Source organism: Oncorhynchus mykiss, chromosome 4 (genome assembly GCF_057628025.1).
Source record: "Oncorhynchus mykiss isolate SJ-2025 chromosome 4, ASM5762802v1, whole genome shotgun sequence".
NCBI classification, from domain to species: Eukaryota; Metazoa; Chordata; class Actinopteri; order Salmoniformes; family Salmonidae; genus Oncorhynchus; species Oncorhynchus mykiss.
The window spans coordinates 20,160,125-20,181,999 of record NC_143025.1 but is presented as its reverse complement, the minus strand read 5'-3'; the positions used below and the strand labels follow the sequence as shown (position 1 = coordinate 20,181,999).

The 21,875-nt window shown below is 44.7% G+C and overlaps 1 protein-coding gene across 12 annotated transcripts in view; it reads left to right on the top strand.

Moving 5' to 3' along the window:
- LOC110521464 (transducin-like enhancer protein 4) overlaps positions 1–21,875 on the top strand; it is an 86,606-nt gene that overhangs the window by 26,837 nt on the left and 37,894 nt on the right. For 9 of the 12 annotated variants that reach the window (XM_036968875.2, XM_036968873.2, XM_036968874.2 and 6 more), the window contains exon 4: positions 8,318–8,362. The exons of the other annotated variants lie outside the window; for them this stretch is intronic. In XM_036968875.2, coding sequence (XP_036824770.2) covers positions 8,318–8,362 — 45 coding nt within the window. The remainder of the gene's footprint in view (positions 1–8,317; positions 8,363–21,875) is intronic. 12 annotated transcript variants of the gene reach the window in all.

The following is a 21,875-nucleotide window of genomic DNA, read 5'->3' as shown; positions in this document are numbered from 1 at the left end:
GGAGGGTCCGTCATGGTCTGGGGTGGTGTTTCACAGCATCATTGGACTGAGCTCGTTGTCATGGCAGGCAATCTCAACGCTGTGCGTTACAGGTTAGACATCGTCCTCCCTCATGTGGTACCCTACCTGCAGGCTCGTCCTGACACGACCCTCCAGCATGACAATGCCACCAGCCATACTGCTCATTCTGTGCGTGATTTCCTGCAAGACAGGAACGTCAGTGTTCTGCCATGGCCAGCGAAGAGCCCGGATCTCAATCCCATTGAGCACGTCTGGGACCTGTTGGATCGGAGGATGAGGGCTGGGGCCATTCCCCCCCAGAAATGTCCGGGAACTCGCAGGTGCATTGGTGGAGGAGTGGGGTAACATCTCACAGCAAGAACTGGCAAATATGGTCCATGAGGAGGAGATGCAATGTAGTTCTTAATGCAGCTGGTGGCCACACCAGATACTGACTGTTACTTTTGATTTTGACTCCAACTTTGTTCAGGGACACATTATTCCATTTCTGTTAGTCACATGTCTGTGGAACTTGTTCAGTTCATGTCTCAGTTGTTGACTCTTGTTATGGTCATAAAAATATTTTAATGTTAAGTTTGCTGAAAATAAACACAGTTGACAGTGAGGACGTTTCTTTTTTATGGAACCTGTCTCTGTTAGATATGGAAGCCGTCTCTGTTCGTCTTCTGTGGTAGTCTACAGAGACATGGACATACACACACGAGAGGGTGTCTGCGGGCGCCTTGTTTCTGGTTGTTGTATTTATAATTCATGGGGCTCAGATTTCACAGCTCTCCTGAAATCTGTGTATTTGCAGCCATTTTTATCCCAATATCAAATCATTTCTGGGTAATAATTAAGCACCTTACTGTGATGTGTCACTACAGATCTGGATTCGATCCTGGGCTGTGTCGCAGCCGGCCGTGACCGAGAGACACATTTGGTCCAGCATCGTCCGGGTTAGGAGAGGGTTTGGCTGGCCGGGATGTCCCAACACACTCTAGTGACAACTGTGGCGGGCCGGGTCCATGCACGCTGACACGGTCGCCAGGTGTACTGTGTTTCCTCCGACACATTGGTGCGGCTGGTTTCCGGATTAAGCGAGCAGTGTGTCAAGAACCAGTGCGACTTGACAGGGCAATGTTTCGGATGACGCATGGCTCTCGCCCTTGCCTCTCCCAAGTATGTACGTGAGTTGCAGTGATGGAATAAGACTGCAACTACCAATTTGGAGATCACAAAAAATTGGCGAGAAAAAAGGGTCAAAAGTTGTCAAAAATATATAAAAAGAAACAAAAATAGCTTTTTAGAAAAGGGCAATTTCTCAAGCAACAAAATTCAGGCAGGCTTTTCAAAAGGCATTATCATAATTTTCACAATTTCACAGTATTTTTCCAACTTCAAAACACAGGAAAATCACATTTTTGGCTGCTCTGGGCCTAAATAAGACCACATTGTTTCACTGTCTGATCAGAGAATGAGAGGTATCTGTCAGTGTCAGGTCTGAGACAGGGAGACAGAAGAGGTTGGCATGTGTCTGTGTCATTTCTGTGGGTTTTATGAGTGTGTTTGTGTGTGTGTTTAGTATTTGTGTGTAGTGTTTCAGTTTGGAATAGAGGGGGTCTGCAGGGTTCCAGTTTTAATGACCATCCATGTGGTCACATGCACTATAACCCTGTGTGTGCATGTGTGTTTGCGTGCTATACATCCCCGCAGGGGGAGGGGTGTTTGTGAGGGGGGTGGATTAATGCACTACTCTCAGCCGCTTACTCCACCCCCAGCTTATCTGTCTGATTCAGCCTGACAAACTGTGCTCTCTTCAGGAACATTACAGTCACAGATTGCGAAAGAGAGATGGAAAGAGGGAGATGGAGAGAGAGATTGAGTATCAGAAGAGGGGAGGGGAGGAAGGAGAGAACCAGGGCAGAGGGGGAGAGGGGAAGGGATGAGGATAGAATTGTAAAAGGAATGCACCCTGGTAAGCTAACCGTTTCTATGAGATATGACAGTGCAAGCTGAGGATTTAGGGAGAAAAAAAGGGTCCAGGAGGATTGTGATTTAAGAGTCTTCAACCTGCCTCGACTGTCTGGTAACATGTAGGAACACAGCAGAACACACATCTTTACAAAGATTGGCTGCTGGTGGCTCTATCAACATTTGTCAGCAGAATACCACCCTGCATCCCACTGTTGGCTTGCTTCTGAAGTTAAGCAGCGTTGGTCCTGGATGGGAGACCAGATACTGCTGGAAGTGGTGTTGGAGGGCCAGTAGGAGGCACCCTTTCCTCTGGTCTGGATGGGATATTAAATGGGTGTCCTGACTCTCTCTGGTCACTAAAGATCTCATGGCACTTATTGTAAGACCCTGGGGTCCTGGCTAAATTCCCAATCTGGCCCTCATACCATCACAGTCCCCATAATCATCCCCAGTTTACAGTTGGCTCATTAATCTCTCCCCTGTAACTATTCCCTAGGTCGTTGCTGTAAATGAGAATGTTCTCAGTCAACTTACCTGGTCAAATAAAAATATGCCCCTCATACTCTAGGCACAATGAGAAAGGCTACTCCAAGGTCAATCCATTTTGGTTGGGATTTGGTCGTATTTCTCCAACTCTGATTATGAACCAGGAAGTAAAGACTTTCTATCTACTTTTAGTTATTCCTCTATGTGGAGTTTACAGAGCTAAAAGTCAGATCTCACCAGTCTTAAGAACATGTGAGTAAAGCTTGCTAATGAATGTATTAATATACTGATGGTATCTGTTGGTGTGGGAGGAGAGAGAGAAGTGGAGAGACAGGCACCACATGAGGGATGCTGATAAACAATGCAGTCTACGTGCACGCACGCATGCACACCCACACACATACCATTTAGCCAAATCACCTTGGATTAGATGCACTCCACAGATCATCTTCTTAAGTCTGGAGATTTAACAGAATAGTAAAGACACAGGCTGGCTGGCTGGCGAGACACTTTGACACTCACTCAACATGATGAGTCACTGAAATGGAGGAAGGGCAAACGAGAGCGCAAACACTCTGAGAGAGAGAGAGAGAGAGAGAGAGAGAGAGAGAGAGAGAGAGAGAGAGAGAGAGAGAGAGAGAGAGAGAGAGAGAGAGAGAGAGAGAGAGAGAGAGAGAGAGAGAGAGAGAGAGAGAGAGAGAGAGAGAGAGAGAGAGAGAGAGAGAGAGAGAGAGAGAGAGAGAGAGAGAGAGAGAGAGAGAGAGAGAGAGAGAGAGAGAGAGAGAGAGAGAGCGAGCTGGTTGAGTGAAATGAAGTACTGACTGCTCAATGCGTTGGTTGCTCAGATGACTGTGAGTGTTATAGAAAGGAATAGAAAGACGGAGTGGGGGTGATGTTGTTGATGGTTTAGGACTATCACATGACTAGAGATTAGTTAGCCAATGACTTGCTTATGGTAGTCCATCGTATCTGATGATGACATCCACTTCGGAGTTAACAGTGAATTCTTTGACTGTGGAGTCCAATCTGAGATCCACAAACTGCATTGCAGATGGGGAATATGCAGTCTGTGTTGACGAGGGGCAGGCATGGTTGTTTGCCTCCTGAGCTGTTTTTGCTGTCTCTTTGTGCTCCTCTCCTCCTCCCACCTCTGTTCACCGGTCTGGCAGAGCTGCCGCCAGGTGGAATGGTCGACAGCAGCCTCCTCCAGGTCTGTGGATTTGATGTTGCATTGCTTCAGCAATGTTTTTAGCTGGTCCTTGTAGTGCTTCATCTGCCCCCCTGCAGATCGCCGGTCAAGATGTATCTGGCCGTACAGGATTTTCGCTGGCAAGCTCTCCTGAGACATTCTAATGAAATGCCTAAGCCTGCACAGTTGGTGCTGGGTGACCATGGCCTCCATGCTCTTGCAGTTGGTCTTAGCAAGTATTTCTGTTTGGGGCACACGGTTGCACCAGGTGATTCCCAGAATGTCTTATGTGGAATCGCTCAATCTGTTTGTTCACAGTTGTAATAAAGTGTGGTGATGCAGACGTCTTGATAGACGACGATTGTGGTGTGGAGGTGGAGATCCCTGTTTTGGAAGACCCTGCATCTGAGTTTCCCGAAGGCAGCAAATTCTTGTTGATCCTATTTTGAATTTTGAGGTCGATGCTGCAGCCCCCTGAGAGGATGCTGCCCAGGTATTTGAAGGATGGGACTATTGTCAGTGATTTATGTTCAATGGTGAAGACAGGCATGGTGGGTGGAGGGCTGGATCTCCATTGGCAGACCACCTCTGTCTTGGTGGTGTTGATTGACAGTCCCATCCTACTATAGACCCTCATAGATGCTACAAGGATGGACTGAAGGTCTTCTGGAGTGTGGGCCACAAGAGTACAGTCATCAGCATACCGCAGCTCAAGAACCCGCTCCGTCAAAACCTTGGTGGTTACTTGGAGCCTCCTTATGTTGAATAGATTTCCATCCAGTCTGAAGTACACTGCAACTTTGTGGAAAAGCTGGGTGACACATAGGTGGAAGATGTTAAAGAGTACCAGTGCCATCGCACATCCCTGTCTCATAATGATGCTTACTCCAAAGGGAAATGACTCCTGCCCTCCTATGGCCATTGGAGCCATCATCCCATCATGGAACTGGGAAAGGATGTTGACACATTTGTCTGGACAGCCACATTTGAGTAGAATGCCCCATAGTAGTTCCCTGCTCACAGTGTTGAAGGCCTTGGAGAGGTCGACGAATGTCATGAAAAGGTCCTGATGTTGTTCACGGTACTTCTCCTGGAGTTGCTGTGCCGCGAGTATCATGTCGACCGTCTCCTGTTCTTTTTGAAGCTGCATTGTGACTCTGGCAGCAGTTCCTCTGTGATGTTGTTCACCAGCATGTGTAGCATCACCTTGGCCACGAACTTGCCGGCCACTGCCGGAAGGGATATCCCCCGGCTGTTGCCGCAGATGAACTTGTCACCCTTGTTCTTATAGATGGTGACAATGTTTCCATCCCGCCACTGTTGGCGGGACAATCTCCAGGTCCCAAACCTCAGTGATGCACTGGTGGACCGTTCTGGTGCAGAAGTAACCTCCCTTCTTAAGTAGTTGTCAGCACCAGGGGTCTTGTTGTTCTTGAGGTAACGAAGAGCTGATAACACCTCCTGGAAGGTTGGCAAATGGTTGAAGTCTTGAATGGGTGGACGGACAGGCAGTTCTTTCAGGATGGAGTGGTCTGTAGGAGAGTGCTGATTAAGTAGTGCTTCAAAGTGGTCAGCCCACCTCATCAGGATCTGGTTTTGGTCCTTCAAGTGAGTCAGACCATCGGCTGTTTTCATGGGGGTGATGGAGTGACTTCTAGGGCCATAGATAACTTTAATTGAGTTGTAGAAATTGTGCATGCCGTTTTTGTTGACATAAATTTGGATTTCTTGTTTCTTATTCATCCACCGGCGTTGGGGGGACGTATTCTCACCTGGAGTTTAGCCAGTATCATACGGTGATCTGTCCAGCATTCTGCACCCCTCGTGGCAGGTGTCAGCAGGAAGCCATTAGTGTCAGAACGTCTCACTATGACGTAGTCAGGTGCCAGTGTTTGGAGCGTGGGTGCAGCTATGATGTTTTATATTTGTTCTTCTGCTGGAACAATGTGTTAGTGACAATGAGATTGTGCTCGGCACATAGAGTTAGTAGTCTCATGCCATTCTCATTGACCTGGCCAACACCATGACTCCGCTCCATATCCTTTTGTTCTGTCCCACCCTAGCGTTGAAGTCAACCAGCAGAAATATCTTGACATTCCTGGGGATGCGGTGTGACTGGTAGAAGCAGTCCTTTGCCTAATTTTCAGATGGTAACTTGGGTGCGTATGCACTGAGAAGAGTAGCATAACGCATCTTGGTTAGGGGGATACCGAGAGACATGAGTCTTTCACTTATGCCAACAGGTGTTTCGGCGAGGCTGAGTGATAGGCTGTTCTTAAAAGTCCCACACCATGCTGATGTTGTCCAACCGGAGGGTAACCTTTCCAGAAGAAGGTGTAACCTTCTCCCTCCTCTTTCAGGGAACCGTCATCCAGGAACCTGGTCTCACTCAGGGCAGCAATGTCAATGTTTTAGCGCCTTAGTTCTGTAGCAATCAAAGCTGTTCTCCGATGGGGTCTATCGCTATTATCGTCAGTGTCCAAGAGTGTGAGGGCCAACACACTCGCATGGTCGATCCTTGCCATCAAGTTAATGCGCACGTTCACTCACGCGCACACACATGCGAACCTATATACTGCGACATACACCCTCATCATACACCCTCATCTCTGTCACACCCTCTCTTTCTGTCTGTCACTCTCACACACACTGATACACACAAACAGTGTCACACACCACACACACCCTCCTCGTTGTGGTGGTTGGGGAGGTGACGTCAGCATCAGCAGGCTGGCTTACTGTTTCTCTGCCGGGCTTAGCCTTCGCCACATCCGCCACATGCCGTGCACAATCTGCTCCAGACTGACACACACACATGCATACACCAGGTATTATACACATAGCGCTCAATGAGAATGCACTGACACGAGAGGGATATTATATAATGGTGGGCGGTGGGGGAGTAGGACAGGGGGCTGACAGTCAGGCAGTCAGCTAGAGGAAGATGAAGCCATTAAGAAACAGAACAGACAAACCTGCACAACGCTACAACAACGCTGCTCCGCTCTGCTGTATGTGTGTAGTAGATCAGCCTTGATAACAGCTCTGTGGCTGGCTGCTGTTGTTGTGTTGTTGTGTAGTGTGGGGCTCTTAGCTAGCTCAGCTTCATCACCTGGGATCATAAGCCTGCATGGGGATTTTAGCGTTGTTCTTTTATATGGCTGAGAATGATGATCCTTGGAATAGTATGTGTGGAGAGTTATAGGAATGTGAAATATTAAAATGAATGAGAGTAGATTAGATGAATGAGAATATGCAAGACATGACATGACAGATGTATTTTGGTGTGATTAAGCTGAGCAGATTCCTTGTAGTACACTGTGCAGTGTGTTGTATGCTAAGGATCATATGTGGCTGTACAGTATCTTGATCTTTCATGCCATTTAATTCATTTAGCCTGCCTCTCTATCAGTGTTGACTTTGCCTGAGGAGTATCCTCACACAGCCAGACAGACACACAACTCAGTATTAGGAAGGTGTTCTTAATGTTTGGTATACTCAGTGTATACGTTCATTACAGTAATCCATTCCCACATTGTTCACCTCTCTGCATGGGTCCAGCCATGTTGGTTCTCTATGGAGCCTTATGCACTATCTTTCAGCCTATAATATGGTGTGTAGAGCATTCTAAAGCCTTTACATAGTCCTTATTCCTCCATACAGACTGCTCTGTGAAGAGGCTTGTGTTGTCCAGTACATGGCCACATTAGCATATTGGTCCTCAGAACCTACTTATCTAATATGAGAGAGAGAGAATGAATAAGAATGGAGAGAGAAAGAGAGACTAATAATGGTTAGAGTGCGAGGGAGAGAGAGAGAGAGCGAGAGAGAGACTAATAATGGTTAGAGTGCAAGAGAAAAAGAGAGAGAGATGGGGGATGGATGGAGTGGTAGAGGGAGGGAGGACATGATGAGGAGAGATGGCACAAAAGAACATGGCTTTTATGATGTTGGAGAGAGGAGAGGATTCAGAGATGGACAAAGGAAGGAAGGCTCAAGAGGACCGTGTGTGAGCGTGTGTGTGTGTACCTTGTGAGCGCGTGTGTGTGTGTGTACTGTGTGAGCGCGTGTGTGTGTGCATGCATCGTGTGTGTGTGATCGAGAGAGAAATGCCAGAGAGAGAGATCAAGAGATGGAGAGCGAGAGAAAGAGATATAGACAGACAGTCCCTGTGAGATGCAGAGATTCTGAGAGGGCGAGAAGAGACAGAAAGACAGAGAGAGTGATACAGAGACAGCGAGAGTTTCAGGGGGGAAGAGGGAGAGAGCGGGAGGGAGAGGGGGAGAGGAAGGGGAGAGATTGGGGGGAGGGGAGAGAGAGAGGGTGGGAGAGAGAGGGAGAGAAGTCAGGTTTGATGGTCATCATTCTCCATGCTGTTCATGTGCCTGCTGAGACTGGGACTGGCTATGTCACAATGACTGATCCCCGCTGTCTCTCCAGCCCGGATGGAAGTTATTACTGTGTACACACACCCACACTGGTGAGACAGACAAACACCGCCTCATACACACAAACACTGACAACGACATACACAGACACACATTCACATTTCCACCATGCACACATGAATGGACCCACATGCACACACACAATTGATCATCTGATTATATTTAATCTATTACCTCTGTATACTTATTGAACGTTGTTATTTCTCTCTCCATACAGTACTATGAGATGTCCTATGGGCTGAACATAGAGATGCACAAGCAGGTAAGAGAGACGTTACTGTCTTTCAGTATTACTGTGTGTGTTGTCTGTGTCTGGCCTCTTCCAGTAATGGTCTTTACAGGGAGCAGTATAGGGCAGACACCACAGGCACCATCCCTCTCAGCCCTCTCTGACACCATCCACTGTCTCTGTCTCTCTCTCTCACTCACACACACACACACACACACACACACACACACACACACACACACACACACACACAGACACACACACACCCTCAAACCGAGTGTGTGTGCATGTGTTTCACACCCATGAACTGTAGTATTTCTCATCATCTCTGAAAGAGTGTGTTCATCGCAGTAGGGTTTGTGTGTGTGCGTGTGTGTGTGTGTGTGTGTGTGTGTGTGTGTGTGTGTGTGTGTGTGTGTCATGATCAGCAGAGTCATGGCAGGCACCCCATGTCCCTTTCTTGTTGCAGAGTGCTCGTTGTGGCACATTATCCACTTGACTGACGTCTTCATTCAAGGTGACTTACAGGCTCATTCTTCTCCATCGTTACGGACAGCAGTGAAAAGGTCCGGTGGTGTTTAGCAGTCCACATGCTGGACCCAGATCCAGAGCTAGGCACAGAACCAAACAGACCCAGAACCATAGTGAATATGTGCCATTAGCCAGTAGCCAGGCCGACAGGGTAAAGCTCCACTGTCGGCTCTACTGTCACCACAGAGGAGACGTGAATAGAGATCTGCCTGTGTTACTCCAGAAAGGGGGAGGAAGAATGGGGGGGGAGAGAGGGAGGGGAGGAAGAGAGGGGAAGGAGGGAATGAGAGAGGGGGAGTAAGGCTGCTGGCAGGGGACACAGGAGAAGGAAGAAGGAGGACTGAGACAGGTGATGAGAGAGAAAGAGATACATTTGAGAGAGAACAGAGAGAGAGCGAGGGGGGAATTAGTGTGATATGAGAAAGAAAAATGGATAGTTAAAAAAGAGCCAGAGAGCGATAGAAAGGATGAGCCAGAGAGAGATACTGTAGAAAGGATGAGCCAGAGAGAGATTCTGTAGAAAGGATGAGCCAGAGAGAGATACTGTAGAAAGGATGAGCCAGAGAGAGATTCTGTAGAAAGGATGAGCCAGAGACAGATACTGTAGAAAGGATGAGCCAGAGAGAGATACTGTAGAAAAGATGAGCCAGAGAGAGATACTGTAGAAAAGATGAGCCAGAGAGAGATACTGTAGAAAGGATGAGCCAGAGAGAGATACTGTAGAAAGGATGAGCCAGAGAGAGATTCTGTGGAAAGGATGAGCCAGAGAGAGATGCTGTAGAAAGGATGAGCCAGAGACAGATACTGTAGAAAGGATGAGCCAGAGAGAGATGCTGTAGAAAGGATGAGCCAGAGACAGATACTGTAGAAAGGATGAGCCAGAGAGAGATACTGTAGAAAAGATGAGCCAGAGAGAGATACTGTAGAAAAGATGAGCCAGAGAGAGATACTGTAGAAAGGATGAGCCAGAGAGAGATACTGTAGAAAGGATGAGCCAGAGAGAGATTCTGTGGAAAGGATGAGCCAGAGAGAGATGCTGTAGAAAGGATGAGCCAGAGACAGATATTGTAGAAAGGATGAGCCAGAGAGAGACACTGTAGAAAGGATGAGCCAGAGAGAGGTGCTGTAGAAAGGATGAGCCAGAGAGAGATACTGTAGAAAAGATTAGCCAGAGAGAGATTCTGTGGAAAGGATGAGCCAGAGAGAAGTGCTGTAGAAAGGATGAGCCAGAGAGAAATGCTGTAGAAAGGATGAGCCAGAGAGAGGTGCTGTAGAAAGGATGAGCCAGAGAGAGATACTGTAGAAAGGATGAGCCAGAGAGAGGTGCTGTAGAAAGGATGAGCCAGAGAGAGGTGCTGTAGAAAGGATGAGCCAGAGAGAGGTGCTGTAGAAAGGATGAGCCAGAGAGAGATGCTGTAGAAAGGATGAGCCAGAGAGAGATACTGTAGAAAAGATGAGCCAGAGAGAGATACTGTAGAAAAGATGAGCCAGAGAGAGATACTATAGAAAGGATGAGCCAGAGAGAGATACTGTAGAAAGGATGAGCCAGAGAGAGATTATGTGGAAAGGATGAGCCAGAGAGAGATGCTGTAGAAAGGATGAGCCAGAGACAGATATTGTAGAAAGGATGAGCCAGGGAGAGACACTGTAGAAAGGATGAGCCAGAGAGAGGTGCTGTAGAAAGGATGAGCCAGAGAGAGATACTGTAGAAAGGATTAGCCAGAGAGAGATTCTGTGGAAAGGATGAGCCAGAGAGAAGTGCTGTAGAAAGGATGAGCCAGAGAGAAATGCTGTAGAAAGGATGAGCCAGAGAGAGGTGCTGTAGAAAGGATGAGCCAGAGAGAGATACTGTAGAAAGGATGAGCCAGAGAGAGGTGCTGTAGAAAGGATGAGCCAGAGAGAGGTGCTGTAGAAAGGATGAGCCAGAGAGAGGGTGAAAGTAAAATAAAAAATTAGCGAGAGTGCACTGAGAAATGACAAGGGGAGCTTTGAGCCAAAGCAAGGAATAATGAATCATGAATAGATTTAACAGTATCTGCTCTTAGTTTCTCTCTTCCCAGCCCAGCCGTGTGCCATTACTCTCCTCCTTATCACGTGCGGGGCCATCTCGTGGTGTGCTGCTGCCATTAATTGAGCCATCAAGCAGTCACTCGCTTTCTACAGGAGTCACTATTCCCTTTAGCTTCTACTGATCAGGGAGGGATGTGTATAGGGGAGGATTTGGAAGGAATGGGCCGACTGCCAACAGGGCTACTGATACCAACTGATCTGATAGTATCTGTGTGTGTGTTCTGTCTGCTTCCCTCCCTTCCTGACGTGGAGATGGTGATCACTGATCAGCCATGGCATCATGGTGGCTTTAAAACAGCAGGCGCAGCACAGCACACACCTTCCTGCCTCACTGGAAGAGAGAGAGAAACACCGAGGGCTTAGTATAATGGAGTTACATATGTAGTGATATATATGTCGGCAGCAATACAGTCATATCATCAAGTGTGATGTTTTAGGTCTGCAGACAGCTAGTTATATATTCCATGCTATATGTTCTCAGAAGACTCCGGGATATGGTGGTATATGTGTACAGGAGGTATGGTGCTACATTATATTCACTGATATTGGTCCTAAGAAGCCTGCAGAAGTAATTTTATATTCACAGATGTACACCGCCCCTGTAGTTCTAGTGATATCTGTCATAAGCAGCCTGCAGTAAGCTAGTTCACAGATATAGGTCCAGGAAAAAGGATTTAAATATTCAGTGATATACATTATATACTGTATTCAGGGATATTGCCCGACAATATCCTGTATATTTTCAGTCAGGTCTAGAAGGCTCAGTAGATATAGTTAGTGATAACGGCCTACAGAAGGCTAGTTCTATATATTCAGTCAGGTCTAGAAGGCTCAGTATATATAGTTAGTGATAACGGCCTACAGAAGGCTAGTTCTATATATCCAGTCAGGTCTAGAAGGCTCAGTAGATATAGTTAGTGATAACGGCCTACAGAAGGCTAGTTCTATATATTCAGTCAGGTCTAGAAGGCTCAGTATATATAGTTAGTGATAACGGCCTACAGAAGGCTAGTTCTATATATCCAGTCAGGTCTAGAAGGCTCAGTAGATATAGTTAGTGATAACGGCCTACAGAAGGCTAGTTATATATATTCAGTCAGGTCTAGAAGGCTCAGTATATATAGTTAGTGATAACGGCCTACAGAAGGCTAGTTCTATATATCCAGTCAGGTCTAGAAGGCTCAGTAGATATAGTTAGTGATAACGGCCTACAGAAAGCTAGTTCTATATATCCAGTCAGGTCTAGAAGGCTCAGTAGATATAGTTTAGTGATAACGGCCTACAGAAGGCTAGTTATATATATCCAGTCAGGTCTAGAAGGCTCAGTAGATATAGTTAGTGATAACGGCCTACAGAAGGCTAGTTATATATATCCAGTCAGGTCTAGAAGGCTCAGTAGATATAGTTAGTGATAACGGCCTACAGAAGGCTAGTTCTATATATTCAGTCAGGTCTAGAATGCTCAGTATATATAGTTAGTGATAACGGCCTACAGAAGGCTAGTTCTATATATTCAGTCAGGTCTAGAAGGCTCAGTAGATATAGTTAGTGATAACGGCCTACAGAAGGCTAGTTCTATATATTCAGTCAGGTCTAGAAGGCTCAGTAGATATACAGTGCCTTTGGAAGGTATTCACACCCCTTGACTTTTTCCATGTTGTTGTGCTACAGCCTGAATTTAAAATGGATTGAATTGAGATTGTGTCATTGGCCTACACACAGAACCCCATAATGTCAAAGTGGAATTATGTTTTTTTTTATGTTTACAAATGAATAAAAAATTAAGAGTAAAAATGTGTCTCTTAATAAGTTGCATGGAGTCACTCTGTGTGCAATAATAGTGTTTAACATGATTTTTGAATCAGTATCTCTCTACCCCACACCAGTAGAGGCTCCGCAGAGGAGGAAGGAGAGGACCATCTCCAGCGAATTTCTATTTGTATTTTTTTTAGATATTTTTTTTTAGATAAAACTACTAAATATATTCACATGTCACCAAATCATAGATTAAAACAATGTTTTGCTATGAGGTTCTATAGTACCCTCAGCAGCACCCTGTAGGGTAGCACCATGGTGTAGCCAGAGGACAGCTAGCTTCTGTCCACCTCATTGTACTTTGACTTCAATACAAAACCTAGGAGGCTCATGGTTCTCACCCCCTTCCGTAGACTTGCACAGTAATTATGGTGACTTCCAGAGGATGTCCTCCAACCTAGCAGAGCTCTTGCAGCATGAACTGACATGTCCACCCAATCAAAGGATCAGAAAATGAACCTAGTACTGAAAGCATAAAGTACAGCTAGCACTGCAGTGCATACAATGTGGTGAGTAGTTGACTCAAAGAGAGAGAAAATAGTTGAACAGTTTTAAACAAATTAATTTCTTCCAAAATTAAGGAGAAGCGCTAGAGAGAGAGCTAGCTATATTTGGTTCTTGTATTTTTGTATCTTTCACTTAGCTAGTGAATTCAGCTAGCTAGTTTAGCCTACTCAAACACCTGGCTCAAACAGAGAGGGATGCTATGTTAGCTAGCTGGTTATAGCTATCCAACACTGGAACTCTTTCAAGTCAACGTGACAATGGTGTAGGCTGTGTGTAGCGGATAGCGGTCATGATATGAAGGTTTGGCTTGGAAAGTTTTTTGTTTGTTTTTTTTGCCTGGTCACAGACAGCTGATGTGTTGTGCACTGAAGTGCAAAATGAAAAGGTGAGAGGAGGAGAGCCCGTAGATAATTACGAGAAGGAATTATATATATAAATACAGTACAACGAGCAAAGTGGTCATACTGTTTCTATGTGACTGCTATGAAAGTGAACTGTGTTTGCGTGTGATCAGGGGTGTATTCATTCTTAAACACAACGAAACAGGGATAAACATACCTGAATTTGTCCAATAGATGCTCTCATTTGCAACTGTTAGACTAATGATTACACCCTAGATCAGCTAGATCACAGGAGACTTCTGAGGGGAGAACTGCTCATAATAACGAAACGGCGCAAATGGAATGGCATCAAACACATGGAAACCATGTGTTTGATGTATTTGACACCATTCCACTTGTTCTGTTCCCAGCCATTACCACAAACCCGTTCTCCCCAATTAAGGTGCCATCAACCTCCTGTGAGCTAGATGCCGGCACGAGTGTGCAAAGCAATATTGAAAGTTTTACTGTCTGTCACCTTGTTTACTAAAAATGATCTCGACCTGTGTTGTAAACTTTCATTCATAGGCTAGGTTGTAGCAACATCATGATGGTTACAGGGAAAATGTATCATGTAAGTAGCCTAACCTATCAATGTTACATTGAACTGGGTGAATGGAATATGAATGACAGTCATCCATTATGGTGTAATAGAAGTAAGGCCATGCTCATAAAAAAAATATTAATCCTCCCTCATCTTAAACGGCACCGACTGCCACTGCCCAACAAATGCAATTATCTGGTTATCAGTGAATTTCGAACACAGATCCATCCCCATGACCAGGGAGGTTTTCCAATGCCTCACAAAGAACAGCACCTATTGGTAGATGGGTACAAAAAAATACATTGAATATCCCTTTGAGCATGGTGAAGTTATTAACTACACTTTGGATGCTGTATCAATACACCCAGTCACTACAAATATACAGGCTTCCTTTCTAACTAATTTGCCGGAGCAGAAGGAAACAGCTCAGGGATTTCACCATGAGGCCAATGGTGACTAAAACAATTACAGAGTTTAATGCCTGTGATAGGAGAAAACTGAGGAAGGATCAACAACATTGTAGTAACTCCACAATGGAAGCTTGTACAGAATTTAAAAAATGACTGACATTGGATACAAGTATAGACTCAGAGCTAGAAAATTGTATATCATACAATGCAGTTGAGGAATAATGGGAAATTAATTCTGCTTTGAAAGTTGATAAACTTAACCCCACTTCTGAGAAAATGGCCCTTGAAATATTTGGTACACCTACTGGAGAGCTGGCAAAGAAGTTAACTTTATGTCCTGAATACAAAGCATTATGTTTGGGGCAAATCCAACACAACACCTCACTGAGTACCACTTTCATCTTTTCAAGCATGGAGGTGGCTGCGTCATGTTATGGGTATGGTAGCCATCGGCAAGGACTAGTTCTTTTTTTAAATACAAATAAATGGAATAGAGCTAAGCACAGGTCAAATCCTAGAGGAAAACCTGACTCAATCTGCGTTCCAACAGACACTGGGAGACACCTTCTAGCAGGCCAAATACACACTGGAGTTGCTTACCAAGACAACATTGCACGTTGTCTAGCAATAATCAACAGCCAACTTAACAGAGCTTGAAGAATTAAAAAAATAATAATGTGCAAATATTGTCCAATCCAGGTGTGCAAAGCTCTTAGAGACATCCCAGAAAGATTCACAGCTGTAATCACTGCCAACAGTGATTCTAACATGTATTGTTGACTCAGGGGTGTGAATACTTATGTAGACATTTCAAAAAAAAACTTTGTTATTGTGTGTAGACTGGTGAGAGACAAAAAATATATTTTGAATTCAGGCTATAACACAACAACATGTGTAATAAGTCAGGAGGTATGAATACTTTCTGAAGGCACTGTAGGTAGTGATTACTGCCTACGGAAGGCTGGGTGTGTGGGTGATGTTTTTAGAGTTGCTCTGCTCTATCCCCAGTAGACTCCTAAGGACAGATGAAGCAGCTGGCATGCCTTCCTGTTCTGTGTGTGTGTGTGTGTGTGTGTGTGTGTGTGTGTGTGTGTGTGTGTGTGTGTGTGTGTGTGTGTGTGTGTGTGTGTGTGTGTGTGTGTGTGTGTGTGTGTGTGTGTGTGTGTGTGTGTGTGTGTGTGTGTGTGTGTGTGTGTGTGTGTGAGAGCAAGAGCAAGAGCATTAGAGACCGAGAAAGTGAGAGGGTTTTATAAAAAGTGTGTGTGCTCTAGCATCTGCATAATATGAATGTGTGTTTGTTCGCTCATGCCTAATTACCGCTAGCTATGTGCTCAGACAGCCCAGTGCATGTTTATATGTAGTTCATATTAATTCACATCCTCCTCTGGTTGTGCTTGGCTGGCGTTATGACCTGAATCCAGAGGTGTGTGTGTAACAGACCTCATTTAGGGAGGGAGGGAGATTCCCAGGGAGCTAGTCTTTTAGCATAATGGGTTTGTCACTCGATCAAAAGGCATCTGAATAGCTGCACACGCCCTGCTGGGTGTTTGTGTGTGAGCCCATCTGTGTGTATGTGTACGTGTGTGAATGCATCTGTGTGTATGTGTACGTGTGTGAATGCATCTGTGTGTGTGTGTGTCTACAGGTGTGTGCACATGCAAGCCTGTTTATATATGCGTGTGAGACTGAAAGCATAAACAAATGTCTGTGTTTGCCTGCGTGTGTGTGCCAGTATGTTACTGCGTTTGTACGGTATGGTACACTCCTTTGTTGTGTGTGTACTACCACAGTGTATATGTGTGTGTGCTTCCACATTGTGTGTATGTATCTTTTCTATATATATGTGTGTGTGTGTGTGTGTGTGTGTGGCCAGTGTACGGGCCTAGCGGTGTACTGTATAATTGCTTTGTGGTGGACAGGAGTTTAAAGCTGAAGCAGTCTGTCAGGCCAAGCTGGTAAGTTGGCAGTGTGTGAATATGAATGTCAGAGTAATGGGTAAGCACATTACTGTATATTGCTGGGGAGCCTAGGAGAGATATTGTTAAAAACTCTGGGACCCAGGCAGAAATTTGTCTGCAGGACTGCATTTTTACAGATACCCTATAAAGGCCTCTCTGTCTGCTTAAGAGCCTGTGTGTGTGTGTGTGTGTGTGTGTGTGTGTGTGTGTGTGTGTGTGTGTGTGTGCGTGTGCGTGTGTGTGTTGGTTTAACTATCCTTGTGGGGACCAGATGTACCCATAAGGATATTAAAACAAAGTGGAGACATTTAGCTATTTTAGGTTTAGGGTTACAATTAGGGTTAGGTTTAGTTTTAGGGTTACAATTAGGATTAGGTTTAGTTTTAGGGTTAAAGTTAGGTTTAGGGTTACAATTAGGGTTAGGTTTAGTTTTAGGGTTAAAGTTAGGTTTAGGGTTACAATTAGGGTTAGGTTTAGTTTTAGGGTTAAAGTTAGGTTTAGGGTTACAATTAGGGTTAGGTTTAGTTTTAGGGTTAAAGTTAGGTTTAGTTTTAGGGTTAAAGTTAGGTTTAGTTTTAGGGTTAAAGTTAGGTTTAGGGTTACAATTAGGGTTAGGTTTAGTTTTAGGGTTAAAGTTAGGTTTAGTTTTAGGGTTAAAGTTAGGTTTAGGGTTACAATTAGGGTTAGGTTTAGTTTTAGGGTTAAAGTTAGGTTTAGTTTTAGGGTTAAAGTTAGGTTTAGGGAAAATAGGATTTTGAATGGAAATAAATGTTTTGGTCCCCACAAGGATAACTGTTTGTTGGTTCTCACTCTGTGAGTCTGCTTACATATAGCACCAATCAACAGTTTGGACACACCTACTCATTCAAGGGTTTTCCTGCATTGTAGAATAATAGTGAAGACATCAAAACTATGAAATAACACAAATGGAATTATGTAGTAACCAAAAAAGTGTTGAACAAATAAAAATATATGAAATATTTCAGATTCTTCTTCTTCTTCTTGCCTTGATGACGGCTTTGCAAACTCTTGGCATTCTCTCAACCAGCTTCATGAGGAATGCTTTTCCAACAGTCTTCAAGGAGTTCCCGCATATGCTGAGCACTTCTTGGCTGCTTTTTCTTCACTCTGCGTTCCAACTCATCCCAAACCAGGTCAGGTGATTGTGGAGGCCAGGTCAAATGATGCAACATCATGACTCTCCTTCTTGGTCAAATAGCCCTTACACAGCCTGGAGGTGTGTTGGGTCATTGTCCTGTTGAAAAACAAATTATAGTCTCACTAAACGCAAACCAGATGGGATGGCGTATTGCTGCAGAATGCTGTGGTAGCCATGCTGCTTAAGTGTGCCTTGAATTCTAAATAAATCCCTGATGGTGTACCCAGCAAAGCCTCCCCCACACCCTCACACCTCCTCCTCCATTCTACACTGTGGGAACCACACATGCAGAGATAATCCGTTCACCTACTCTGCTTCTCACAAAGACACGGCAGTTGGAACCAAAGATCGCAAATTTGGACTGATCAGACCAAAGGACAGATTTCCACCGGTCTAATGTCCTTTGCTTGTCTTTCTTGGCCCAAGCAAGTCTCTTCTAAGTATTGGTGTCCTTTAGTAGTGGTTTCTTTGCAGCAATTTGACGATGAAGGCCTGATTCAAGCAGTCTGAACAGTTGATGTTGAGATGTCTGTTACTTGAACTCTGTGAAGCATTTATTTGGGCTGCAATCTGAGGTGCAGTTAACTCTAATGAACTTATCCTCTGCAGCAGAGGTAACTTTGGTTCTTCCTTTCCTGTGGCAGTCTTCATGAGAGCCAGTTTCATCATAGCGCTTGATGGTTTTTGCCACTGCACTTGAAAAAACTTTGAAAGTTCTTGAAATATTCCTGATTGACTGACCTTCATGTATTAAAGTAATGATGGATTGTCATTTCTATTTTCTTACAGTATTTGAGCTATTATTGCCATAATACGGACTTGGTCTTTTACCAAATAGGACTATCTTCTGTATATCCCCCTACCTTGTCACAACACAACTGATTAGCTCAAACACATTAAGAAGGAAAGAAATCCCACAAATTATATTTGAACAAGGCACACCTGTTAATTGAAATGCATTCCAGGTGACTACCTCATGAAGCTGGCTGACAGAATGCCAAGAGTGTGCAAAGCTGTCATCAAGGCAAAGGGCGGCTACTTTTAAAAATCTCATATAAAATATTTTCTGATTGTTCAACACTTTTTTGGTTACTACATGATTACATATGTGTTATTTCATAGTTTTGATGTCTTCACTGTTATTCTACAATGTAGAAAATAGTAAAATAGTATGTTTGCTTTACTGCTCCCCTTTTCTCTTTCCCTCTGTGTGTTTCTCTTCCTCCTCTTCCCGAATAGAGGGTCCATCAATCAGAGAGGATGGAAGGGGGGCTGCTGGCTCAGCGCCAGGAAGAGGGACTGCCCAGAGGGGAGGAAAAGTGGGAGGGAGAGAGAGAGGAAGGGGGGGGGGGGGTTGTGAACAGGATGAGGAGAGAAAGAGACCAACTGCACAGAGGAAAGAGAAAGATAGACAGAGAGTCTAAGTGCACAGAGAGAAAGAGTGAGAGAAAGAATAGGTGAGGGAGAAAGAGATCAGTTATTTTATTAATCTGTGGCTGTGACCACAACCAGTGGCTCGTTAGTGCATCATTGGTCACTAATATTTGTCTTAAAGTGTTTGCAGAGAGAGGAGAGCAGTTCCATTACATGCTGACTACACCGCTCGCCGCGCGTGCATTGCAAAATAAATGTACACATACATGTTATTCAATCATTGCACCCACACTGCTCACGCGCCAACGAGAGTCTGCGTTGCCAAGCGCTAAAACAGAAGTCAGTTCTATTTGTGACGCTGAATGCGTGGTCAGCCTCCCATGGTTTATAGAAGCAGATACCCACATGCCATCTCATTGGTTATATCCACGGGTGATTGAAAGATGAACTGCGGGCGGTCGGTAGTGGTAATACACCTTATTATGAAAGTAGATGCCAATCGCTATATAAAGTCCAAAGAAGAAAAAGAAAACGTTTTGGTTGACCTTTTAATGTGTGGATTAATTGTCGGAGTAGAGGACCTTGTGCATTTCAGGTAAAATAACAACTCAACATTTATATCCCAGGACAAATGAGCTAGCAACAGCAAGCTAGCTAAATAGGACAAATTAGCTAGCAACTGCAAGCTAGCTAGCTAAATTGCCATAAATGTTTAATTTATTTTCGACCTGTCCCCAAATTAATAGAATTGGTTCAGAGTTTGATTTGATATTTCAACCTGTGTGTCGGGATCGCGTTTTGAGTCGGGACAAAATCAATTTGCTCACGATGGCGCAGACCCATGTCCTGTCTGGGCATGGTGTTTGGCAGCAGGGGGAGGGAGATAAGGCTAGACTTAGGCTGGCTGACCGGGATCTCAATTCAATTCAAGGGCTTTATTGTCATGGGAAACATATGTTAACATTGCCAAGCAAGTGAAGTAGATCATTTTTATTGTTTATTTCACTTTTAATTATTAACAGTAAACATTACACTCACAGAAGTTCCAAAATAATAAAGACATTTCAAATGTCATTATGTCTAAATACAGTGTTGTAACAATGTGCAAATAGTTAAAGTACAAAAGGGACGATTACTGAACATAAATATGGGTTGTATTTACAATGGTGTTTGTTCTTCACTGGTTGCCCTTTTCTTGTGGCAACAGGTCACAAATCTTTCTGCTGTGATGGCACACTTGTATTTCACCCAGTAGATATGATTTCCCCCTCTCTCTCTCTCTCTCTCTCTCTGGTACTACAGGGCCGAGGGGGCTGGGGGGACTCCTGCTAAACACACATGTAGGCGCACAAGCATACACTGAGATGCACTGAGATGCATTGCAGTCAGGAAGGCATGCACAAACACATAAAATGAAATACTCACACACATGCACAAGAACACACCCACACACACTCTCATCCACCTCTTCTCTCTAAAGCTGACCAGCACAGCCACACTGGGGCTCAGGGAAAGACTCAGCTGGCATTGCCCAAATGAGCACCCCCCCCCCCCCACCCCCACTCAAATCACATTACATTTCACAAAGCTTTATTAGCAAAGCATTTGCATTGTGTTATAAAGTAAATACTCCAGAAAAGCTTACTGCAGCTTGTCTATGTCATACTGAGGATCCACTTGCGTTAGTTTCAGAGTCTCAGTAATGACTCTTGTGTTTCAGCTCACTGTGTTAATTGTGACTCTGAAACATATCTGATGATTGGCGAGCACGCTGAGTGTATATGTGTGCGCGCATGCGTACCTGCGTGTGTGTGTGTGTATGTGCATGCGTTCGCGTTTGTGTCCGCCTCAGGCAGTGATTGACTGGTGTGCTCCACAGCCTCCAGAGGACTGGGTCCTTGTCCTCCCTCTCATCCATCCATCTTCTCTTCCTCCCTCATTTTGTAAGAATTTAGGGTGATTTGCTGCTCTGTTTAAAATGCAGCTTAACATAGACTGACATTATCTCTCCTCTCCTCCACATTTCTCTCCTCCTCATCTCATCCCCCCTCTGCCAGACAAAGAGACAGCAGTGTTCTGTCGGCAGATTATTTATCCTCAGGTGTTTATTGACCAGCTCTCTCTTCTTCCTTTGTATCCGTCCACCCATTCATCCATCCCTCTATTCACAGCCCTGCCAAAACTCCCTTACATGCTGACTAGACTGGGCGTGTGCGTCCGCCGTCGCGCGCATGTTGATTTTGTCCATCCACACCAGACGCGATCAGGACACGCAGGTTGAAATATCAAAACGAACTCTGAACCAACTATATTAATTTAAGGATAGGTCGAAACACTTTAAACATTCATGGACATTCAGCTAGCTTGCCGTTGCTAGCTAATTTCTCCTGGGATATAAACATTGGGTTGTTATTTTATCTGAAACGCACAAGGTACTTTTTTCCGAGATCTTTGTAGAATTTTGACCCATTTTGAGTCACACAAAGTCATGTGTTCTCTACTCCAACAATTAATCCACAGATAAAGGGAATATTTTGTCAGTTTCTAGTAATCTCTCCTCCTTCAGGCGTCTTCTTCTGTGGACTTTATATGGTGGTTTGCAACCAACTTTAAGGTGCATTACCACCACCAACTGGACTAAGAGTGTGGACCTCAGTTCATCTTTCAATCAGGCCGGAGCCTCCCGCCTGTCCGGCGCTGCCGGAGTCTCCCGTCCATTCGGGACCCATTTCTAGGGTCTCCAGTCCGAGGTCGGCGGCGAGGGTCACCGTGTTTAAAAGGCCACGGAGGAGGACAAT